Genomic DNA, 19,124 nt, shown 5'->3' with positions numbered 1-19,124 from the left:
TGCAAGTCATTTTACCTCCACGCACACTGGCACAATAGGTTTAAAGAGCAATATAAAGACAGTATGAAACATTCATGGTTTAATCTGGTATCTGCAAAAGTAGTTATAATATCAGCAAACAATTGCTTATATTTGGCTACTTCAGAGAGGCGTAGGAAAGGCAACATCTTTAGTGCTGTGTGGCACTGGTGCTCAGAATGTGCCATGGAAGTCAGCTTTTAGCAGACATGGGAAGGAAAAGGATAGCTTTCTGTCCAGGTCCAGTTTTTGGTCCAGGTTTGTACTGTCCAGTTCTTTTCAGTGCCACGTACCAATCCGAGTATTTCCGTGACCGGTAAGTGTTATAGTTATTGGACTCCAAACGTTCAAAAAAGAAACATTCTTCTGTTGCATATTTCTAAAAGGGAAAAGAGAAAGCGTTACTGGTGTAGCACCACAGATCAATAACTAACTTAGCAAGAATGTGAGCAGTATCCTTGGTTTTAAGAACTAGAGATTAACTGTTTCACAACTGAAGAAAGATACTGTGAAAATATTGTTAAAAGCTTAAAATAAGAGGTTTTTACCTAGGGTTCATTTATTGTCTCTAACACAGATTAAGCAGCTTTTAATTTCCTTTTAATTACTGTGTAATTCTTTGTTCTGATCAGAAAATGTATAATAGAAGCCTTTAAGAACAAAAACTTTAAGCAGAATATAGACAATTCAATACAATTGCCCAACCTGGAAATTCGGGCAGAGGCACATCAAAAAAGGGTGAAAAAAGTAAAGTCCTTATTTCTCCCCAAAGCATATGTGTCACCAGTGCCTTCCTACAGTCTGTTGTCAGTGTAAATATTTTGACATAAACCCCATCATTAAGGTGACAAACAACAGCTCAGGCTTCATGAACTATGTATTCTTTAACGTCCCCCAGAGGTGACATTTCAGGAGCTGGACTGCTGTCTAGCAAGAGCAGGATGCCAGCCACTGCACTGTCAATCTCAGCACCTAGAAAAACTCTGGATATCTGTGGTTTTTCCTTTCAAATACACTTCAGTCCAGGCTGCATCCAGAGTGCAGATCTGACAGTAGAAGCTTTCTCAGCACCTCATGAAACACCTGAACTCTGCTCAAACTAAATGCAGGTTATTTTCACATTCTTTGTGCACAATCTGAATCCTTAACATCAAAAGACAAGTCTGGCAAAACGTGGCTATTCACAGCAAAGCCACGTAAGCATGATAGAATGAACAGGTCATATCCTTAAATAACAAATTATTAATCATAAAATACAAGTCAGTCAAAAATCTTTCTTTCATGGGAAGTTTGGGAAATTTCTTCATTAAATTAATTAATCACATTTCACTCCATAAAGTGAAAGTATTTCATTCTTATAATTCATCTGAAAAGTCAGAATAAGCCATATCAGATGGGAAATGTTTCCCTTTGTTTCATCGAAAATCTGCTGGAATAGATGCATTTCTGCACAAATATTTTCAGTTAAAAGAGCATTTTCCAAGGGGAGGTTTTGACTATCTGCATTCACATCCAGCCATTTCCTCCAGTGGCAGAGATCACCTCTCCCCCACGACTGACTCTGTTAGTAAAGAACATGAAAATGCTCAATTAAGAGCTGCATCATCCAGATCTCCACACAAGAACACGACCCATTGCACCCCCACGCAGGTCACCAGGGTGAGCACTGGTCCACGGGCTGTGCAATAAATCATCCTGCAAAGCCCAGCTCAGAACAAACCCTGCAGCATGTCTCAACAAGTAATTACAAAAACATCCAACAAGATGAAAACCAGGCCTGAATAAGAATTTGCAAACATATTTCCAAAAAGGTTAATTTTTAAAAGAAGAACACTACGCAAATTGATCCTGGACACCGAAAAATAATTAAAACCCCCAGACATTAAAAAGGACAGAGTAGTACTTGAGTGACAGATTAGAAGAATAAATTATGTGTTTAAAAATTAAAAGTTCCATTATGTCTTGAAAGAAATTTCAGCAGTGTTTCACCATGTGCCATTTACCACAGACATTTCCAGTGCACACTCTTTGCAAACTCACGTGAAACACAGCCCTGCTCTAACCGAACAAGAGACGCTGACAATTAGAAAGTTTCATGAACGTGTTTAGAAGCAGAGAATGGTAAAGGCACAGCCAGCCACAGACTGTTGGAAGTCACAGCGCAGAAATCCTCATGGAAAAACATTGCCAGTGCTACAGAAAACAGCCATGACATTGCAGCAGCATTTGTTAGGCTGGTCGGAGAAAAAAAAAGTCTTTTAAGAGTAGAGTTTCCACCTTTGAATAACAACAATGTTGCGTGCAGCAAACATGATTCAAGTAATACCCATTTCCAGAAACAACACCAAAGAAAAAGAGTTTTACAAGCTCAAGCGAGAAGCACAAAGTGACCCAACTTCACATACTCAGACAGTAATTCCGAGTGACTGGACGATAATTTACAAGCGTTTCGCCTTAGGGGAACTAAGCAAACAGAAACTGCTGCAAGGGAAGCATATTCTACAACCAAACCCACCATGCAGCAGCAGTCAGAAATCACAGATATAAACACAGCCCTGTGCTTATGTTTATCATTTCACAAATGGTGCTAAACAGCCTATTTTGACCATTCCCCGTCACTCAGGGTACAGAGTGCTATTAGAATGGGAAGCCAAATGCCACCGCACCAGCACCACAGGAAATTCCCAATTATACTTAACTCAAGAATAGCACAGTGGACAACTCCTCACATTTTCTTCAACTGAGCTGTCACACAATATCTGAGTAACTTGAAGCAGGTTCTTTTACTGCATTCCCGAGCCCACACAAAACTCCCTGGAGCCAGAACTGAGGAGCATCTTGGGGAGCCCTGCTCCTGTAAAACTACTTTCACTCTCATTTCATGGAGGCAGAGGAGGGGAATCAAATAATTTCTGCATCCCCTGGCACGGGTCTTTCATTAGCTGCAGTTCAGCCAGGGTTAGGAATGCCCATTGTTAGCCCCAGCCACGGAGCAGGCTTGGACAGAGGCTGAAAGGGGCTGTGTGAATACACAAAGCACCGGGGGCTATTGCAAACCGAAATTCTGACAGGGTGAATGCCCTGGTGTTTCACAAGGTGCTTCACCAGGCGCTTCACCAGGCACTGAAGGATATAAATGTGGATGAAGGATTTACAGTGTCTAGGTCTCATAAGCAAAATTAATGTAACTTCAGCTCTTAAAGCAAAATTTATCAGTTGGCTCTCAGAGACATGAGCTCTCCGAGTCTGCTGCACACACTGGTTTTAAAACACAGTTAAAAATTCAACTGATACCAATAAAATACACAGAGTTGAAACTAAAACTAGTCTTACTGGAGAGCAGCTTAATTTATCCAAACTTATATACTTTTAAAATTTTATCATCACATTTTCAAAACTATTTTTCTTGCCAGTTTTCTAGTTGGAAAGTACAAGTGCCCAAAAGCACCTTGATTCTCTACAAAGAGGAAAATGAGAAAATAATTTATACAGATTAGTACCACAAAAGTAATTTTTTAAAAGAAATTGGTTTTAATTTTCCCTTCAAAGAGGTCTTTTAAATCGCTTTATGTGCAAGTAAGTGAAAGAGGAAAAAATTACTCCTGAGGGTAAAAAGGCAGACACTTTACTCTTCATTTGTTTTTATAATTTCCTGATCACTGTGATTTTTTTTGCCTCTCAGACAAGCCATTCCTGTTTAATTTTTCAGCTCCTAGGTAGGGCTGCAAATACCCGACTCCTCCTAATTCCTATTTCAAGTAACTGACAGGAGCTGTGCTGAGCTCATTTCTCCTGATAAACCCCACACCGAGCAGCTGAGTAAGTCCTGCAGGAAGAAAGGCTACCCCACACAGAGCAAGGGCAGGACAGCAACACAGAGACATCAGGCAAGTGCTGCTTACCAAGGCCAGCAATCTGCCATCCTCCTTCATGGCCAGGAAGCGATTGGCACTGACACCTTTGATGGACACCACTCCTCGCTCCTCCGCCTGAAGCTGCAGCTTGACTGTGAACAAACAAAAACAAAAAAGACAAAAGGTTTCACCTTTGTTTACCTTTTTCAGCCATCATGGGATTGCAGCAGGCTGTGCTTCAAACCCTCCACCACAGAAAGTTTCAGCTTGCAATAAAAGTAAATTTTCAACATTTGGCTTTCTGATCCCATTTTAGAAAGCAAGTAGCTACTTTCGAATTTGCAGTAGTGAGATGGAGTTATTCCATCTTCATTTTGCATAAAGGCAGCTTAAAACCTATGAAATTCCTTGAAAGGACGCTTAGGGCACAGTCAACTACTTCCAGAAAATGGAAATTTTTCATGGCAATTTTTCCAGAGGTATCTCTCAATGTTTGCAGAACAGCATCGGACACAACGCACACAGCTCTGTACCAGGCAGACTGTCAGCGAGCCTAACTGAGACTGTCCAGGTCTGTATCACTCCCTAAGGTCTCTGGCAGTTCCCAGCAGAAAATATCCATTAGTTTACCTCATCCATCCAACTAGTGGGTGGAACAAACAAACACAACTGCAGCAGTAGGTGAAGGCAGCAAAGGCACAAGAAACAGTGTTATACGAGGCAGGAACATGTTTTGCATCAATTAAAAGAAATTAAAGATTTTACAGAAATGAAAACCTGTAAAGTCCTATCACACAACTTTGAGCTACTACCTGTGAGTTATTAACACAACACTTTAACTGATTTCTTAGCCATAAATCAAACCCGGTAGTTTGGGTGAACACATGAAAGCTTCCCCTTTTGCCTGCCTTTGCCTGTTGTATACAACATCTCAGATGAGAGCCTCCTGCACCCACCTGCTTTGGGTCAGCAGGTACTTTATTCCATTTGGAGATGCACTTTTAAATAGCTTGAGCTTTTCAGCCATCAGAATAAATGCCTGAAGTGACTGTAAATTTTGGTGAAGGAGCATCTCTTGAGATTCAGAGAAAGCTTGTTGCTTATTTGGCTTTTTGTTGAAGGAAAAAAAGACAGCACTGAAGAAACCAATCAAAACTCCAACACCAGGAATACAGGAAACACAAAACTGTTGGGATAATTGCTGCAAACCCTTTTTCAGGGTAAAAGTTAAAAGTCAGACACAATTTCATCTCAGAATCAAGTATCCAAAATATAGTGCTCCTAAGTTATGAGGCCAAAATCAGACTTGTGAACGAGAGCTCCAAACACTTTGGTGTAACTCCTTAGCCTCTGGGGAAGCAAGAACATGGAAAAGTGCTCTGGGCAGGGACTGTGGGAAATGGACTTTTGAGATGTGCCAAGCACACAGCTTTCACCACACACTTAACAAGAAACAGCTGTGGAACAGCTGAAAATTAATATTAATTACTACAGTACTGACTTATTATGCTTCATGACTTTCTCTGGGCAAAAACACACATGAAATCCTACAGCATCACACTGGGCCAGAAGTAAAATTCTGTAAAAATAAACTTCTGGTAAAGGTTTCTAAGTCCTGTAAAAATTTGTATGGCTTGTGAAAAGAAAAAAACCCCAAGGTATTCCTGCAGAGTTTGAAAAGAGCTGCAATACTGAAAGCTCCAAAAGGAAAATCAGCTTCACTGGGTTTTCCTCTCCAACTCCAAAAACACGTGAACAAACAGAGCCAGAAGAGTACTGTGAGTTTTTTAGGTTTCAGTGTTATTTTACAGCTTTATTAATGCAGTGAGTATTTGCACAGGGTAACACTGAACTGGAGATGCCAAGATACAACACAGCCTTACTGATCAAACACATTTTGACTATATGATCATCATAACAAGTGACAATTTTAGGTTTAGCTCACTGCACCTAAATTGGTTGTAAGAGAAATGTATCACTTGACACCGATGATCTGCGTGTTTTGCAGCCTTTGGTCACCAACAGCAACAGTGCAGACTCCGTTCATCATTTCACATCTACTTGTTTTCAGCACAACTGAACCTCAAGACCCCATCCATGAAAGTAAAATAATTAAGACCAATAATTTGTGGGCCAAAAAAAGTAGCAGACTGTTGTGAAAGAGCTCATTAACCAAGGGCTAAAAAGGCCCGTTTTCCCAGATATTCTGGCCCCTCTAGCACGGCAGTTAGTTATTTCCCTATTCCCATTCATGCCCTGCAATCCACGAGGAATATCAAGCACAAGGCTCTGCTCAGTGCCTGCTGGTGTTGTGAGAACACAGAGCTCACCCGCTGAGCAAACATCCCCAGGACTGGGGCTAAGTCATCATTAAGTTACTAAATTAAACAATAAAACCAACTCAAAGGACCCAGGAAATTTACAGCTCCTGTTAAAGACTTTCTTTTCTATCATAATAAGCTTAATAGAATCATTCTGCTGTGTAGGAAGGAATGAATTGCAGGATGTACATTTGCACTTTCACACCAGTGAAGAAACTCTGAGTGATGTAGCTCGAGTGAACCTACAGTGCCTTACTTACAGTCATATAAAAATGGATAGAGAGGGAATGTTTTTTCCCAACAATGCACAGAGGTCTGTTAGAGATTCTTATTCACTGATGTTCTGGCTGAAAAACACCACAATCTATACAGTCCATCCTGTAGAAACCAGTACAATCTGTGGCACTAAAGGAAGCTGGAGCACACTGCAACTGGCACTGAGATGTTCTTTCACAGGGTATGTGGCCTGGACAGATGTACAAGCTGCAGGTTAAACTAAACAGTGTATTTCAGAGAGTTACAAATGGGCATTTATTTCACAACTTGGAGAGACTTTTTTCTAAGAATATGGAAGTTGAAAAGTGGTATTTAATAGCATTGTGGTTGGCAAAGTTTCAAATTTCTGTTAAAAAATGGATCTTCCTCATTTTCTTAGAGACCTCAAAAAAAATTGATTTCCAAGGCAGTTTTGCACAGTCCAGTGGAGAAAATAATTTTAAGGACAAGTAGCTAGACAGGAAAGCTGTTAGCAAATGCAAAAAAAAAAAAAAAAAGAAAACATGAACATTTTCCAAAAGTACTTTTACTGTCCTGAGCACTAGAACTGGAAAATCACACGTACAATGCAAACTCTCAGGTCTTTTACAGTCTTAATAAACCAAAGCTTTAGAGTGGCCCAGACCCAGGAACTGCACAACTTAAATGGTCCCAAAAGGTTTCACTGCTCTGCATCATAAACGGTTCGGCCAAAAATCTCCTTCAAAATTGGTTCACTTCAAAGACCTGGGCAAAACCTACCAACTTAATACTTCAGGAAAACAGAGCTGCACATTCTGGAAGTTGCTCACTGCTGAGCTGGTACTACCTTGTGACTCCCACTGGGAATCTGCTGGCAAGCCCTTCGCCCAGGGCAATCCCTGTGACCAAAGCCACGTGCTGGTATTTCACTCACAGCAGCTGCACTGGCTAAGATGTTCTGGGGCAGGAGAATGCCACAGGATTAGTAAGGAAAAAAGAAAATAAAGGTCACAGGGAGGAGAGAAAGGGACAGAAACACATTTGGAATAAAAGGCAAACAAAAAGAGCAAAGAGCAGTGAAGACAGGCCAGGGTAAGGGCAGTACAGGAGGGTGCTGTACTGGAGCATGAGGCAAATTCACACATCTGAAGGATGTGGAATTTGAGGATGTATTAGGCAAAGGGATTAATAAAACCCCAGTTTTCCTACTCCACAAGGAAAGAGGAACTCTAACCACTATATCAGAGAAAGCATGAAGTAAAAACCAACTATGAGCTGACTTTGGATGCATTTACACAGCAAATAAAGGTTTGATTACAGCTCAGCTGTATTTTCACTGTAACCATTCTAGTTAACACCCTACAGACAGACTTCAGTGCAGACTAGAACTACAAATACCATCCCCAGTGTCAGGATCACACAAAAGTCAGGTCAGAAGGACTCCCTCTAGTCCAGCCTCCTGCTGAAGAGACTCCATCACTTCACAGTGAGAACCCTGCCTGCCACACTGACTACAGCTAAGAGAGCAGCTCATGGCCTGGGAAGAGAGGAAAAATTGGATACTACTTCAGCCCCCGTTTTCAATAACATACAGCTGTTTTATTGGAACAAAAAGCAAAACACCTCTCACTCAGTTTACGAGAAGGGAGTTTCTGTACCCCCAAAAATCCGAGGCTGCACGTCTCTGGATCAATGACTAGTGTTACTACAGTGTGCTGTGGAAAAGCTCAGCCCCAGCCAAAGGCTCAGGGCCCATCTCCAACATATTTGCAGAGGCCCTGTAAGGAAAATCCTTCCACGAGGCCCCCCGAGTGACAGCGCGGTGAAGCTGCTGCGCCAGCTCCCATTGCCCACCCTCCCACACCTCCATGCCCACAGGAAAGCACAAAGCAGCTATTTTGCAGCCTCACTGCAGAGGTGGGTCAGCTCCAGAGGGAATAAGCATCAGAAATGCAAGGAAGTTGACCAAAAAAAGGGGGAAAGTGAGACTCAACAACATTTTGCTAAATGCAACACCCTACAGCCGAATTCCCACCCCGCCATCCTCTGTGGCTGAAGTCGGCCATTCCTTCACGCTCAGGGGCAACATCTATTCCCAGCCAGGTGTCCAAGCAAAACACAAGGAGTCAGACATGCTTGGTCCACACCTAACATGACAAACCCTCCCAAACCCAGGGGCTGGTTCAAAGCTACACATGCATTTACAAACACACATACATTAACACCCTCCTTCTGGCTTTTCCTGTCTGCTGGATCAGATCCAAACCCCAGCCTGGTGATGCCTACTGTAACATTCTCTAAGAATTACAAATATCTTTGTGTCCCTCTGCTCACATCAGTCTCTGACAGTTCCTGATATCTCCTTCTCAAAGGCACAATTAGCAATTTAACCTTTTCTGCTATTTGATAAGCGCTGACATACGAGGCATCCCCAAGTCTTCAGACTGTGAACAACTCCTTGTTCATATGCTCTTGGTAAAAGTGAGCCACTGCCAGAGTCACTAATGCAGACACTGCCTAAAACCTGGAACACGTATGAGGCACCGAAAGGAGAAATAGAGAGGAGAAACAACCAGCAAACCTTAGCAGGAGAGGTGGGCTGCTTATAAACCAAACCATCAGAATTGCAACAAAAACAATCAAGCCAATGGAGTGTCAGGACGAGAAACAGTGAGTCATGCTCCCATACAAAGGCACATTTCTTTGCTTTTGCATGACAACATTCTAAGTGTATCTTTTTCCTTTTTGCCAGCCAGAGGCATAAAACCACTCGCAGACAGACTCAAGGTGTCCAGAATGTAAACATCTACAACAAAAATACACACTCGTGAAATGCAAACACTTCAGGAAGTTCCGATTACACTTAAGAGTAAACCAAGGCTTAAAGCAGAGCAGTAACTTGTGTAACTGTTTAAGCATCCACCCGCTATGGTAATCAACCACATTAACATGGACATTCTCAGATTTTAAAAGTTTTCATCTTTTTAAGTAGTACAGATACTGAATACAATGGAAATTATTTCCCTATTAAGGATCTCCACCTATTTTGATTTTTATCTTGACCTCAATTCCTGCAGAATCCAGTTCTACCTAACATGTAGAACTGACACTGGGAATCCTCCCCATGAAACACTGATTACCAAACACACAGCATTCTCTGGTGCTCCCTATAAATTTCATATAAAAGACAGTAAAGTCATCATGCAGGACAATAATTTCAGAATAGTGTGACATCCAACACTTCTGGCACCAGTGTAACACTGCTTCTTGCCTGTGTGCCCACATGTAAAACACGCACAGCCACACTTTTCCACTTCTTACAGCTTGCATAATCTGGTTGATCAAACCTAGTAGAGCCCTTTAAAAGTAAAAATGTCATACAAAAGCAAATCCAAAGTTTGTGAATTCTGCTTACAAAGCACAACTTGGGCATTTTGTGCTGCTGAGTAAAGTAAACAGCGATTGCTTCGCATTACGAAAGGATTTCGTATGCCAGAAACTCCAAGTCACCGTCATGTAAAGCCCTTCTAAATGCTTTCTGCCACACTGTTTGCTGACTCCTTGGCGTTGCAGATGAACTGATGCATCTTTGGTAGTCAAGAGGGCAAAAGCAAACAGAAAAAATTCCTAACTTTACCAGAGAAGAACTTCATTCCTTACTGGGTACAGGTAATAAAGCTCAGTCTCCAAATTACCATTATTTTCACCCCATATGCTTGATTTAGAAAAATGTTTCAGGGTTTCCTTATCAAAAGAATAATGCATGCCTGTTCACATGTAGTTTTTTTAGGGCTGTTCCCAAAGGGCTTTTCTTAGCAAGGGTAAGGTATGCACCGCGTTATTTTCATCCGCTTTCACTTCGTTCAGTATTGACCGAAGTAAATCGCAGAATAACCCCTTTTGGGTGCTGAACTTGGGAACAAAGCTGGTGCAACTGTTCAGCCAACGCAGCCGTGTCAGAAAACACGTACAGAACTTGCAGAGATCCTGCTTTATGCTTACTGTGCGTTCACTCATCTCCTTGTAACTATGACCTGTTTTTCACTTGCAGCAAAATAAACACATAAAACCAGGGACAACCCAAGGCAAACACAGGAACTGCATTTCAGAAGACAGAGAAGGTAAAATGTGTAATTTTTTTAAGAAGGTATTTTGTGGTGTTCTTCCTCCAGGTACAACTCACACAACTAATCAGTAGTACACGGTATTTCAGGGCTGTGACTGATGTCGGAGCAGTAACACATGAGATGAAGGGCAAAGGCTGCCAGAGCAGTGGTGAGACATTGCTGCCCCATAGGCTCAATAAGCCTCAGTGTCACAGTTGGAAAGGAAAAGCTGGATTTTAGGAACGCCAAGAAGAATAAGTAAATGGGATTTCAGGGAGTCTGGAGCACAGTAGTGAAAAAAGAACTCTGTCAGGCACCCAGCATCCAGAGAGATGGCACAGCAGACAGGGAGGAAGAAGGAACAACCCCATACAGAGGAGCTCCTGTGAATTGAGCTGCCTTTTACAGCTGATTGCTCTTAACCTCACCCAAAGGTTGAGACAGCAACTATGCTGGGTTTGTACTTCCCCCATCTCCAGTACCAATGAAACTGAACTGATCATTGAGACTTTAATAAATATTTTTGCAAAAAGTAAACAACTTTTTTAAAATTTAAAGCCATACACGTGCACACACAGTATAGCACTGGTGCCAGCACAGCTCCTTTATTGCAAGGACAGTGCAAAAATAAGCTCAAAGTCTTACTTCATCATCCTATTTCATCCCCTTTATCAATCTGTGCAACCACCCTGTGCTGACCTTTAAATAAAGCATGCACAGGGGAACAGCAGGAGCTGCAGTGAAGGACAAGAGTCATCAATCACTGCTGACCCAGCACAGTAATGAATCCCAGTCTTCACAAAAAGGCTCTAATTTGCTTTTGAATGCAGCCCTGCTTGAGTAAAGAATTTTCTTTGTAAGAAATCAAATTCCTTAACTAAAAATAAAACACACAGCACCTAGCTGGGTAACACGCCTCAATTTTATTCTGAGTACATTTGAACCATACTAAGAAGGGATGTGAGCACTTTCCTGACAACACAAGAGAGACCTTGGAACCTGCAGCTTGGAAGAACCTACTTGACTCCCTGCTGCTTCAGCCTGACCATTGCTAGTGCCCATATCCTGGTTTAGATCTATGGGACAGTTTCAGTCCCCACACTGCTCCAGACATCTGCGAGAGGGTGCTCCTGCAGTACAGCAGCTACAAGCACTGGCCATCAAACTGTCTCACCTTACACATCAAAGCAGCAGCCAGGCACCCAACTCCTAGTAGCATTTTCTCCTAATTAGATATCAGATTGACAATACTGATCCATGGGACTAGAACCTGATCACTGGAAAACACCTTGCTACTACTGGTACTTGTTCTAGCACAGGTAAGTGCTCTGGAGGAGGCTACTGCTTGAAGCTGTAAAGCAAGCAGAAGGTTGGGACTGAAATAAAGAACACCTGGCAACATGAGCCAGTTCTGTGCACCTCTTCAGCTTTGAGGAATTCCTGTATTTCTAAGGACATGAGCATTGTACATTTTTTTCCTCCATCTTCCTGAATGAACAATGTTACTGTCTGCAAAACATCCACAGTGAGTCTGTAAACATCTCTAAAACCACAAAATGAATCCTTCCTACTCACATACTCCAAGGAATAGCCAGGAGCATGCTCAGCTGTTCATCCCAACTGCTCCATTACAGGTGGAGGAACCCAAGGAACTGAATCCACATACTGTTTCCCAGGAACCAAACAGGTCTGTGCAGCAGGATTCCCTAAGTGACTTTTCCACAGAGGTAACAGCCTCTGCATGGCCATTGGTAGCTGCTTCTCCACACTAACACGTGCTCCTGGTTTTGTATCCACCTCTGTTCCCACAGATACCAGCAGGTCCCACAGAGTAACTGGACACAGCCACTCTGCCCAGGAATGTTGGTCTCTCCATTGGTCTTCCCAGAGTTGTGGGACTGTATGAACTTTCTATGTAATACCGTCCCAAAATTACTATTCTAACCTGAACTGTAACACAGGTGACTACTGCATAGACTCTGTTCATGCTTTTCAAAATATCCGTCTGGAAGATGTTGTATCCTGTCCTGCATTTTAACAGACGAGATGGTTCAGGACATGGCATCACAGGACAGGCAGTGACAATCAGCTGCCACTGATGGAGAGGGACATTCCATTCCACACTACCAGCACTCCTACCACCTCCTTCACACCAGCTCTGGCACTTTTCTCGGCATCTCAGTGATGGATATGTGGTGAAAAATAAAGACTTCAAGATTTCTTCCCCAGTATCCAGAAATGCCAAGAAAAGATACCAAAAATTGATGCTAGTTGCCAGGGGTGCTGCAGACCTTCCCCCAGATGCTGCAGTAACTGCACACTTGAGTATGTTAAGGACGTCCTTTAACACCAAAAATTCCCCAAAACTACACCCCCAGAGAATGGCACAGAGTGTCTGGGGAAATGGGGTAAGTCTGCATCAGGCATCATGGGCCAGCCTGAGAGCAGGAAGGAAAGAACCAAGAAACAGACTACAAATATTTTCAAACTGTATCACAGCTGACGTCTCTCCTTGCTCTTACAAAACACCACCATGCAGGATTCCACAGCCATGGCTACAAGGATTCTGTGACTTGCATATTGCAGGAATCCTAATGATTCTGGTTTTATGAGATTTTCTAAACCCTATCAGAAGGTAACAGACAAACCGCTGAGCTCTGCAGCACATGAGCAGAATTTCACCACACTGGCACTGCACATGGCCATGGAGTCTGCGCCCTACTTTGCCCTTTCCCAGTACCCTCAGTTTCCTTCTCCTGTGAATCACTCGGTCAATGTGGTTTCAAGCTCTGAAAGTCAGAGACGAGCGACAGGCTCAGCCAGGGTCACTCCAGCAGCAGTGCACCACGACAGCTCCTGCAGGATGACCTCCACCCAATGGTGCAGACATCATCTCATTTGTATTCTCGGCTGATCCTATCAAGCTCCAGTCAAAATCTGGCCCTACCCTGAACAAACAAAAAACTACGTAAGATAATAACCCTAAAATGCCACCAGCACTCCAGAGAGTTGCCCTTTGAATATTTTTATTAACAAGCCTGGAGGCAGCAGAAGAGGCACAGGCAAACAGTTGACCCGCATATTGTTACCAAACATTACTGAAAATGACAAAGGGTGAGAGAGCTGCTTTATTTTGAAATGCGTAGTCTTAACCAGGTGCTAACAAAAGCAAAGGCTATTAGTTCTCTGTTAGGATTGAAACACTATCTCATTACCAACTTTAGGGCTTCAAAAATCATGCTGTAAGCATTTCAGATACCATCTGGTATAGATATTCAATTTACAGATGTCATACACTTACGTACATTCTTCAGCAACAGTAACGTGAGCATTCTCTGGGCTGCATTGTGTCTGGTTTGCTTGTACTAGATAATTGCACTAAACGCACTGTCACCAACAGTCAGAAGCACCATTAATGCCAGGGTTGTGCACCAGTTCAGCACAATCCATCACCTCTCAAGTATCCTGGAACATATGGCCACTGATCCCAGGGCAACACTCCCAAGAATGCTAAAAACCATAATGACCAAATTATTATTTACTAGAACTGCCTGCCTTATCTGTAATCCAGGGGAGCTGGGAAAGGCTTACAGAGATAAAGTGTCACTGAAAAGACTATGATTTAAAATTCAGGTTGAGTTACTAAAATAATTTACTTTCTGTAAAATGCTTTTAAATATGACCCCACTACAGATAAACTTTTTCTTAGAATCAGCTGCACAAATGTCAAGCATTTATTAAATAAATGAAAACCAACAGCAGCCACCTGATCTCACATGTTATCTGTATTTCTTTTCCAGCTCTGGGAGTGCAGCAGCTAACAGGAGCTGGATTATCATTTTCCTGCAAACCAGACTATGTAAGTACCTAAAAGTGCTCCTGATTTCCTGTGTGAGACAATCTAAGGGCTAAATCCTGCCCTCTAGTGTACCTGTGGGTGGTGGTGCCCTGAGAACCTTCCCCACTTCCAAACTGAGCAGAAAACAGCTGGGAGAGACAGGACAATTCACTGCCCACTGGAGACATTTCGTGTTGCCTTGGTTCACCTTGGGAGTGTATCTGCTACTGGATCACACAGCTCTGGGTTGGGTGGGCAAGACCCACCAGGAACTGGGATAGAGGAGTGGCAGACACAGCGAGAGATGAGAAGGCATCCTCCCCTGGGCAGGAACATACATGAACATGATGGTATTTCTTTGATAAAAGAAGCAAAGGAAGCATATTCCAAACTTTTCACACAGGGGATCTCTGCTACCTCATCCCCTAAAGCTACAACCAGAAGCCAGGAGGAATTTCAATGCTATGCCACAAAGTATTTGGCAAAGCCGTTCAGATCTGTGCAACAGATTAAAAGTAATGCAAAAAGAGTCTGTTTCCAGAAGGAATTAGGTGTAAGGAATGTATTTGAGCATTTAGGGGCAGGGTTTTTTTTTAAAACAAGTCACCTCTCACTTAGTGCTAAGATCTGGAAAAGAACTTCCCTGTCAACAACTCTGGCCATGACTGTGGGACACCAAAATGGGAAAGAAGATAATCCAAGTCCCAAACAACTTACCTATGAAAGCTAAACACCAGGCTCTGAACCTTCATACAGAAACATTTCCTGACATTTGCTCAGCTTGAGGATCACCCTGAGTTTTCTCCCACTGCATGATCAGTGATCAGATTTCCATCGTCTGCACTGAGCTTCTCTAAAAGTCAGTCTATACTTGAGCAGTCTTTCCAAAACAAGTCTTTCTTTAGAGCGTAACCATTTAAATGTTGTGAGAGAGACAAGTCAAAATCTTAATATTAACAACTATTTATGAAAGGAACCTTCTTAGGAAATTTTCCTGGACCAGTATTACCCTATTTTACATTTTCTTCAGATATTTATGGAAGAGGAGAGAGGTACTGAGCAGGAAGAATATGTTTCATACATCTGCAGGGTTGACTGAGCTCACACAGCTGAATCCTTTCCAAGTGAGAGGCTGGAGCCTTGTCACCTCATTAAGGAATGGACAAGAATGGCTCGGGATGCCTTGCCTTGGATACTGTCTTGGGTTATGCCCATCATGAAACAAAGCTGCTTAAGAAATTATGGAAATACATAAATGCCAACCATTCCTCGTTTAGGGAAACTCTGAAAGGAACCAGCTGTGCTACTAGACATGTTCTAAATGTATGGATAAGTGTTCCCTTTCCATTCTCCAGGTTTTTCTCCCTCACCAGCACTGTAGCCTCTTTGAGGGAAACACCTCTGGAGAGTTTCTAAGAGCCTTCCCAAAAACACTGCGTCCTTTGTACAATTTCCAGGGCATAAATCAACAGTTGTTGATCAACAACAACAACAAACCAGCCATGTTTTCTGTTTTGCTTTAGACAACAAAACTCTCAGAAAGCGCCTTCTGTTTCTTGTTTGTCTGAAAGTACCTCTTCAAGGGAAAACACTGGACAGAGTCCCCAGAGTGTGTCCAAAGGGGCACTTCGCTGGAGTCACGGTAGTGCACACGTCACATGTGGCAATAATGGCCACGGAAGGTGCCCTGCCCTGGGTTTCAGCTGTGTGAATCATATGATCCCAATCCTCCAGCACGCAGGATGTCAACTTCCATTCTTAATTTCATTAACAACACAATTATGAATAAATGAAGGTGAGTGGGGTGAGTGTAAAACCATGACCTAAAGCAGATGTGTATTGTGTATTTCAAATAGAGGCAGGAGGAGGGGAGCTAAAAAGGACATGGGTCATGGAAATTGTTTATAGTATTAAAACTTTGGTCTGAAACATAAGGAGACAGTAACTTGCCTTCTAAAATAAGAACTTCCTTTAAAAGTAAGAAGGATGATGTGCTACTGAAATGTTATTTTGTATAATTAATTCCTAAGAATAGCAGCAACCACAAGCATCTCTACTAACGGGCCTTTCATTATTTCTAAACCGAATTGTGCAGACATTGTATTTCTTTTCTCAAAACCACCTTACAAAACCTTTTGCTTAACTAAGAAAATCACCCCAAACTACTCAAAGTGTATATTTGCATTGCTAATTTCTTTTTTAAAGTCCTCTCATGTTGTCCAAGATTTATTGCCCTCTGCCATGCCAGGAATACCACGAGATTTCACAGCAACTTCCACAGAGCAGCACTCACCAGGTCAGAGTTGAGCAGAGTCGTGTGGAATGACGTATTTACAGCAAGGATGCTAAGGATGTGAACCACGCAATGCCCCAGCAATGAGCCTTGCTGATGCTTCAAGCACTGATTATTCTCTGCTTCTCAGAACTAGGCTTCTTCCAGGAAAAAAAAGAAAAAAAAGAAAGGAAGAGAAAGCAACAAGCCAAGAGCTGTCTGATAATGAAAAAAGGAGAGATTCACTACTAGGAAAGCACAAGATGTCAGATGAAAATTTTGGTATTGATAAGGCTCAACAGGAAGAGAAAACACACATTTAATGGACTCAAGAATGAAAAACTATTATTAGTTTTCTTGAGAGAATAATAAAAAAAAGGCAGGAGGGAAGAAATTATTATGGGGGAGCTCTATGATGAAAAAGTGATAAATACCACCTCCACTCAGGGCAGCCTGGCCCAGCCAGGTGAGTGCGCAAGAACACGCACCACTACCTGCACTTTTCAAAAGCAAAGATAGGGAATGAGGCAAGAACCCAACAGCCATGGCAATGTCTTGGACTCAGCTTCAGCCTTGTACATCCTCCACTCAGCATCACCTCCCTTTGCAGCACATTTCCATAGCTACTTCTAGGGTGAGGTGACATGTCTGATGAACTAATGAGATTTACTTCCTTTAAGGATTCCTGTTACAAGATTTCTTTGGAATTGTTGGGTAAAACTAACTGTTTTGCAAAAGGTGATTGTTCAAAGTGGAAAGTAATATTAAGAATCTTTGGTCTGTCTTCCTCACTTCTTTTTCCTCCTAGTCTCTGAGTTTAGCCCAGTCCCTGCATCCACCACTCAGAGCACAGGTGCAAAACAGATGAAGAATCCCAGTAAGGCATTTCACCTGCTCCTCATGCCAAGTGCCTGCAGGCAGGCCTGCACACCGAGCACAGTAACAAATTCCTTCCAACCAGGAATCGCACTGGGACAATCTGACCCAGCGAGTCCCTGTACCTGTGCTGAAGGAAACGCCTCACAGGCGCATCAAAAACTCAGCACTACATCCACAAAACTTCCATGCCGAATACTTCCAAAATATTCTGAGCTCTGCAAAAGGCATTTTGTCTGTGGGACAAAAAGCAGCCCACGTTGGTAACAGCAACCTGCCCAACATGCTCCCTGAAAGCTTGTGATCATTCAGTCCATGGGCTGTGTTCCCAGCCCAGGAGCCTTTCTCTCCCTTCAAAAGATCGGGTACTGGAGGAACAACCTCCTGCTGCTGCTGGTATCCATACATTTTATCTGTATCTAAATCATGATTGATTAATTTTTTAAAAAAACCAAAACAATGCAACACGTAACATTTTAAGCCAAAAAGGTGTTCTGACAGCAGTTTGTTATAAACCCTGCTTCCTTGGCCAGATTTACCCTTCTGTTCCTAAGAGTACCTGTGTGCCAAAAGTGCTCCTACTCATGAGCACCTACCCGCACCGGGAAAACGAACAGCCTCCTCTCTACCTTGATGCATCCAGCGCATTCACCGCCGTCGTGTAGAGCCGTCAATTGCCATCAGACCCGTGTAAGGGCCATGCAAACAAACCAGAGACCCCTTCAAGCCCGTAACAAAACCTCTGTGCACCTGACAAGCTCTGTACCCAGCAGGCTGAGCGCGCAGCCGCCAGCGAGGCTTTGCCCCGGGACAAGCGGCTCCGGGATGTGGGTATGAATTAACTCGGTATGAATTAACTCCGTCTGCGTACTCGGGGTTATTCGCGCAGGAACATTCGGCACATTGACGGGCGCCTTCCAAGCACGGCTCGCTGCCGAAGCTTCGGCAGGGCGGGACGGCCGAGGCGCGGCCCCTCTCGCAGCCCCGCTGCCCGGACGAGGAGTCGCCCGCCCGCCCCGGTGCCGCCCGTGGTGGTCCCGGGACAACTCACTGTGCGGGTCGCTCTTCTCGCGGACGCCGTCCACCTTCCCGTCGGGGTTGATGCGCAGGAAGAAGCCGCCGTTCTTGCAGTACAGGCGCTTGGGGTCCTTGAAGTGCCCCGGGGGAAAGGCGCCGCCGCCGCCGTCGTCGGGCAGCGTAGCGATGCCCCCCGCAGCCGCCGCCGCCATGCGCCGGGCCCCGGCGGCACCGCGCCGCGCCGGGCCCCCGCCGCCCCCCGCCGCCAGCGCCGGGCGGCCTCGGCCCCTGCCCCGGCCGTCCAGCCTCGCCTCGCCTCTCAAGCCCCGAGCCCCGCCGAGCTCCCGACACGTCGCGTCCCGGCCGGTCTGCGGGAGCTGCGCAACGGTGCTGCCGGAATCGGGAGAGCGGGAAGCAAGATAGGCGGCAGAGCCCAGCACGCCGGGTACGGGCTCCCCGCCGGCACCGGGCTGCCCCCGCCGCGCCCCGCCCCCGACCGCCCCCGCGCCGCGCCGGGGGCCGCTCCCTGCGCCGGCACAGCCGGGCCCGCCATCCCGGGGGACCGGGCAGGGGCGGCAGCGGGTC

At 44.0% G+C, this 19,124-nt stretch overlaps 1 protein-coding gene across 1 annotated transcript; it reads right to left on the bottom strand.

The window, feature by feature from the left end:
- Positions 1-202: 202 nt before the first annotated feature.
- FGF2 (fibroblast growth factor 2) lies at positions 203-18,751 on the bottom strand. Its single transcript, XM_009096303.4, has 3 exons — positions 18,574-18,751; positions 3,921-4,024; positions 203-397 (listed from the first exon to the last, which is right to left on the bottom strand). Exons 1-3 carry the CDS (start codon positions 18,749-18,751, stop codon positions 212-214), a joined length of 468 nt encoding a protein of 155 aa, XP_009094551.1. The 3' UTR covers positions 203-211.
- Between the last annotated feature and the right edge of the window lie 373 nt (positions 18,752-19,124).

The sequence above is a fragment of the Serinus canaria genome, chromosome 4 (genome assembly GCF_022539315.1).
Source record: "Serinus canaria isolate serCan28SL12 chromosome 4, serCan2020, whole genome shotgun sequence".
Taxonomy (NCBI): domain Eukaryota; kingdom Metazoa; phylum Chordata; class Aves; order Passeriformes; family Fringillidae; genus Serinus; species Serinus canaria.
This window is presented reverse-complemented; position numbering and strand designations above follow the sequence as displayed.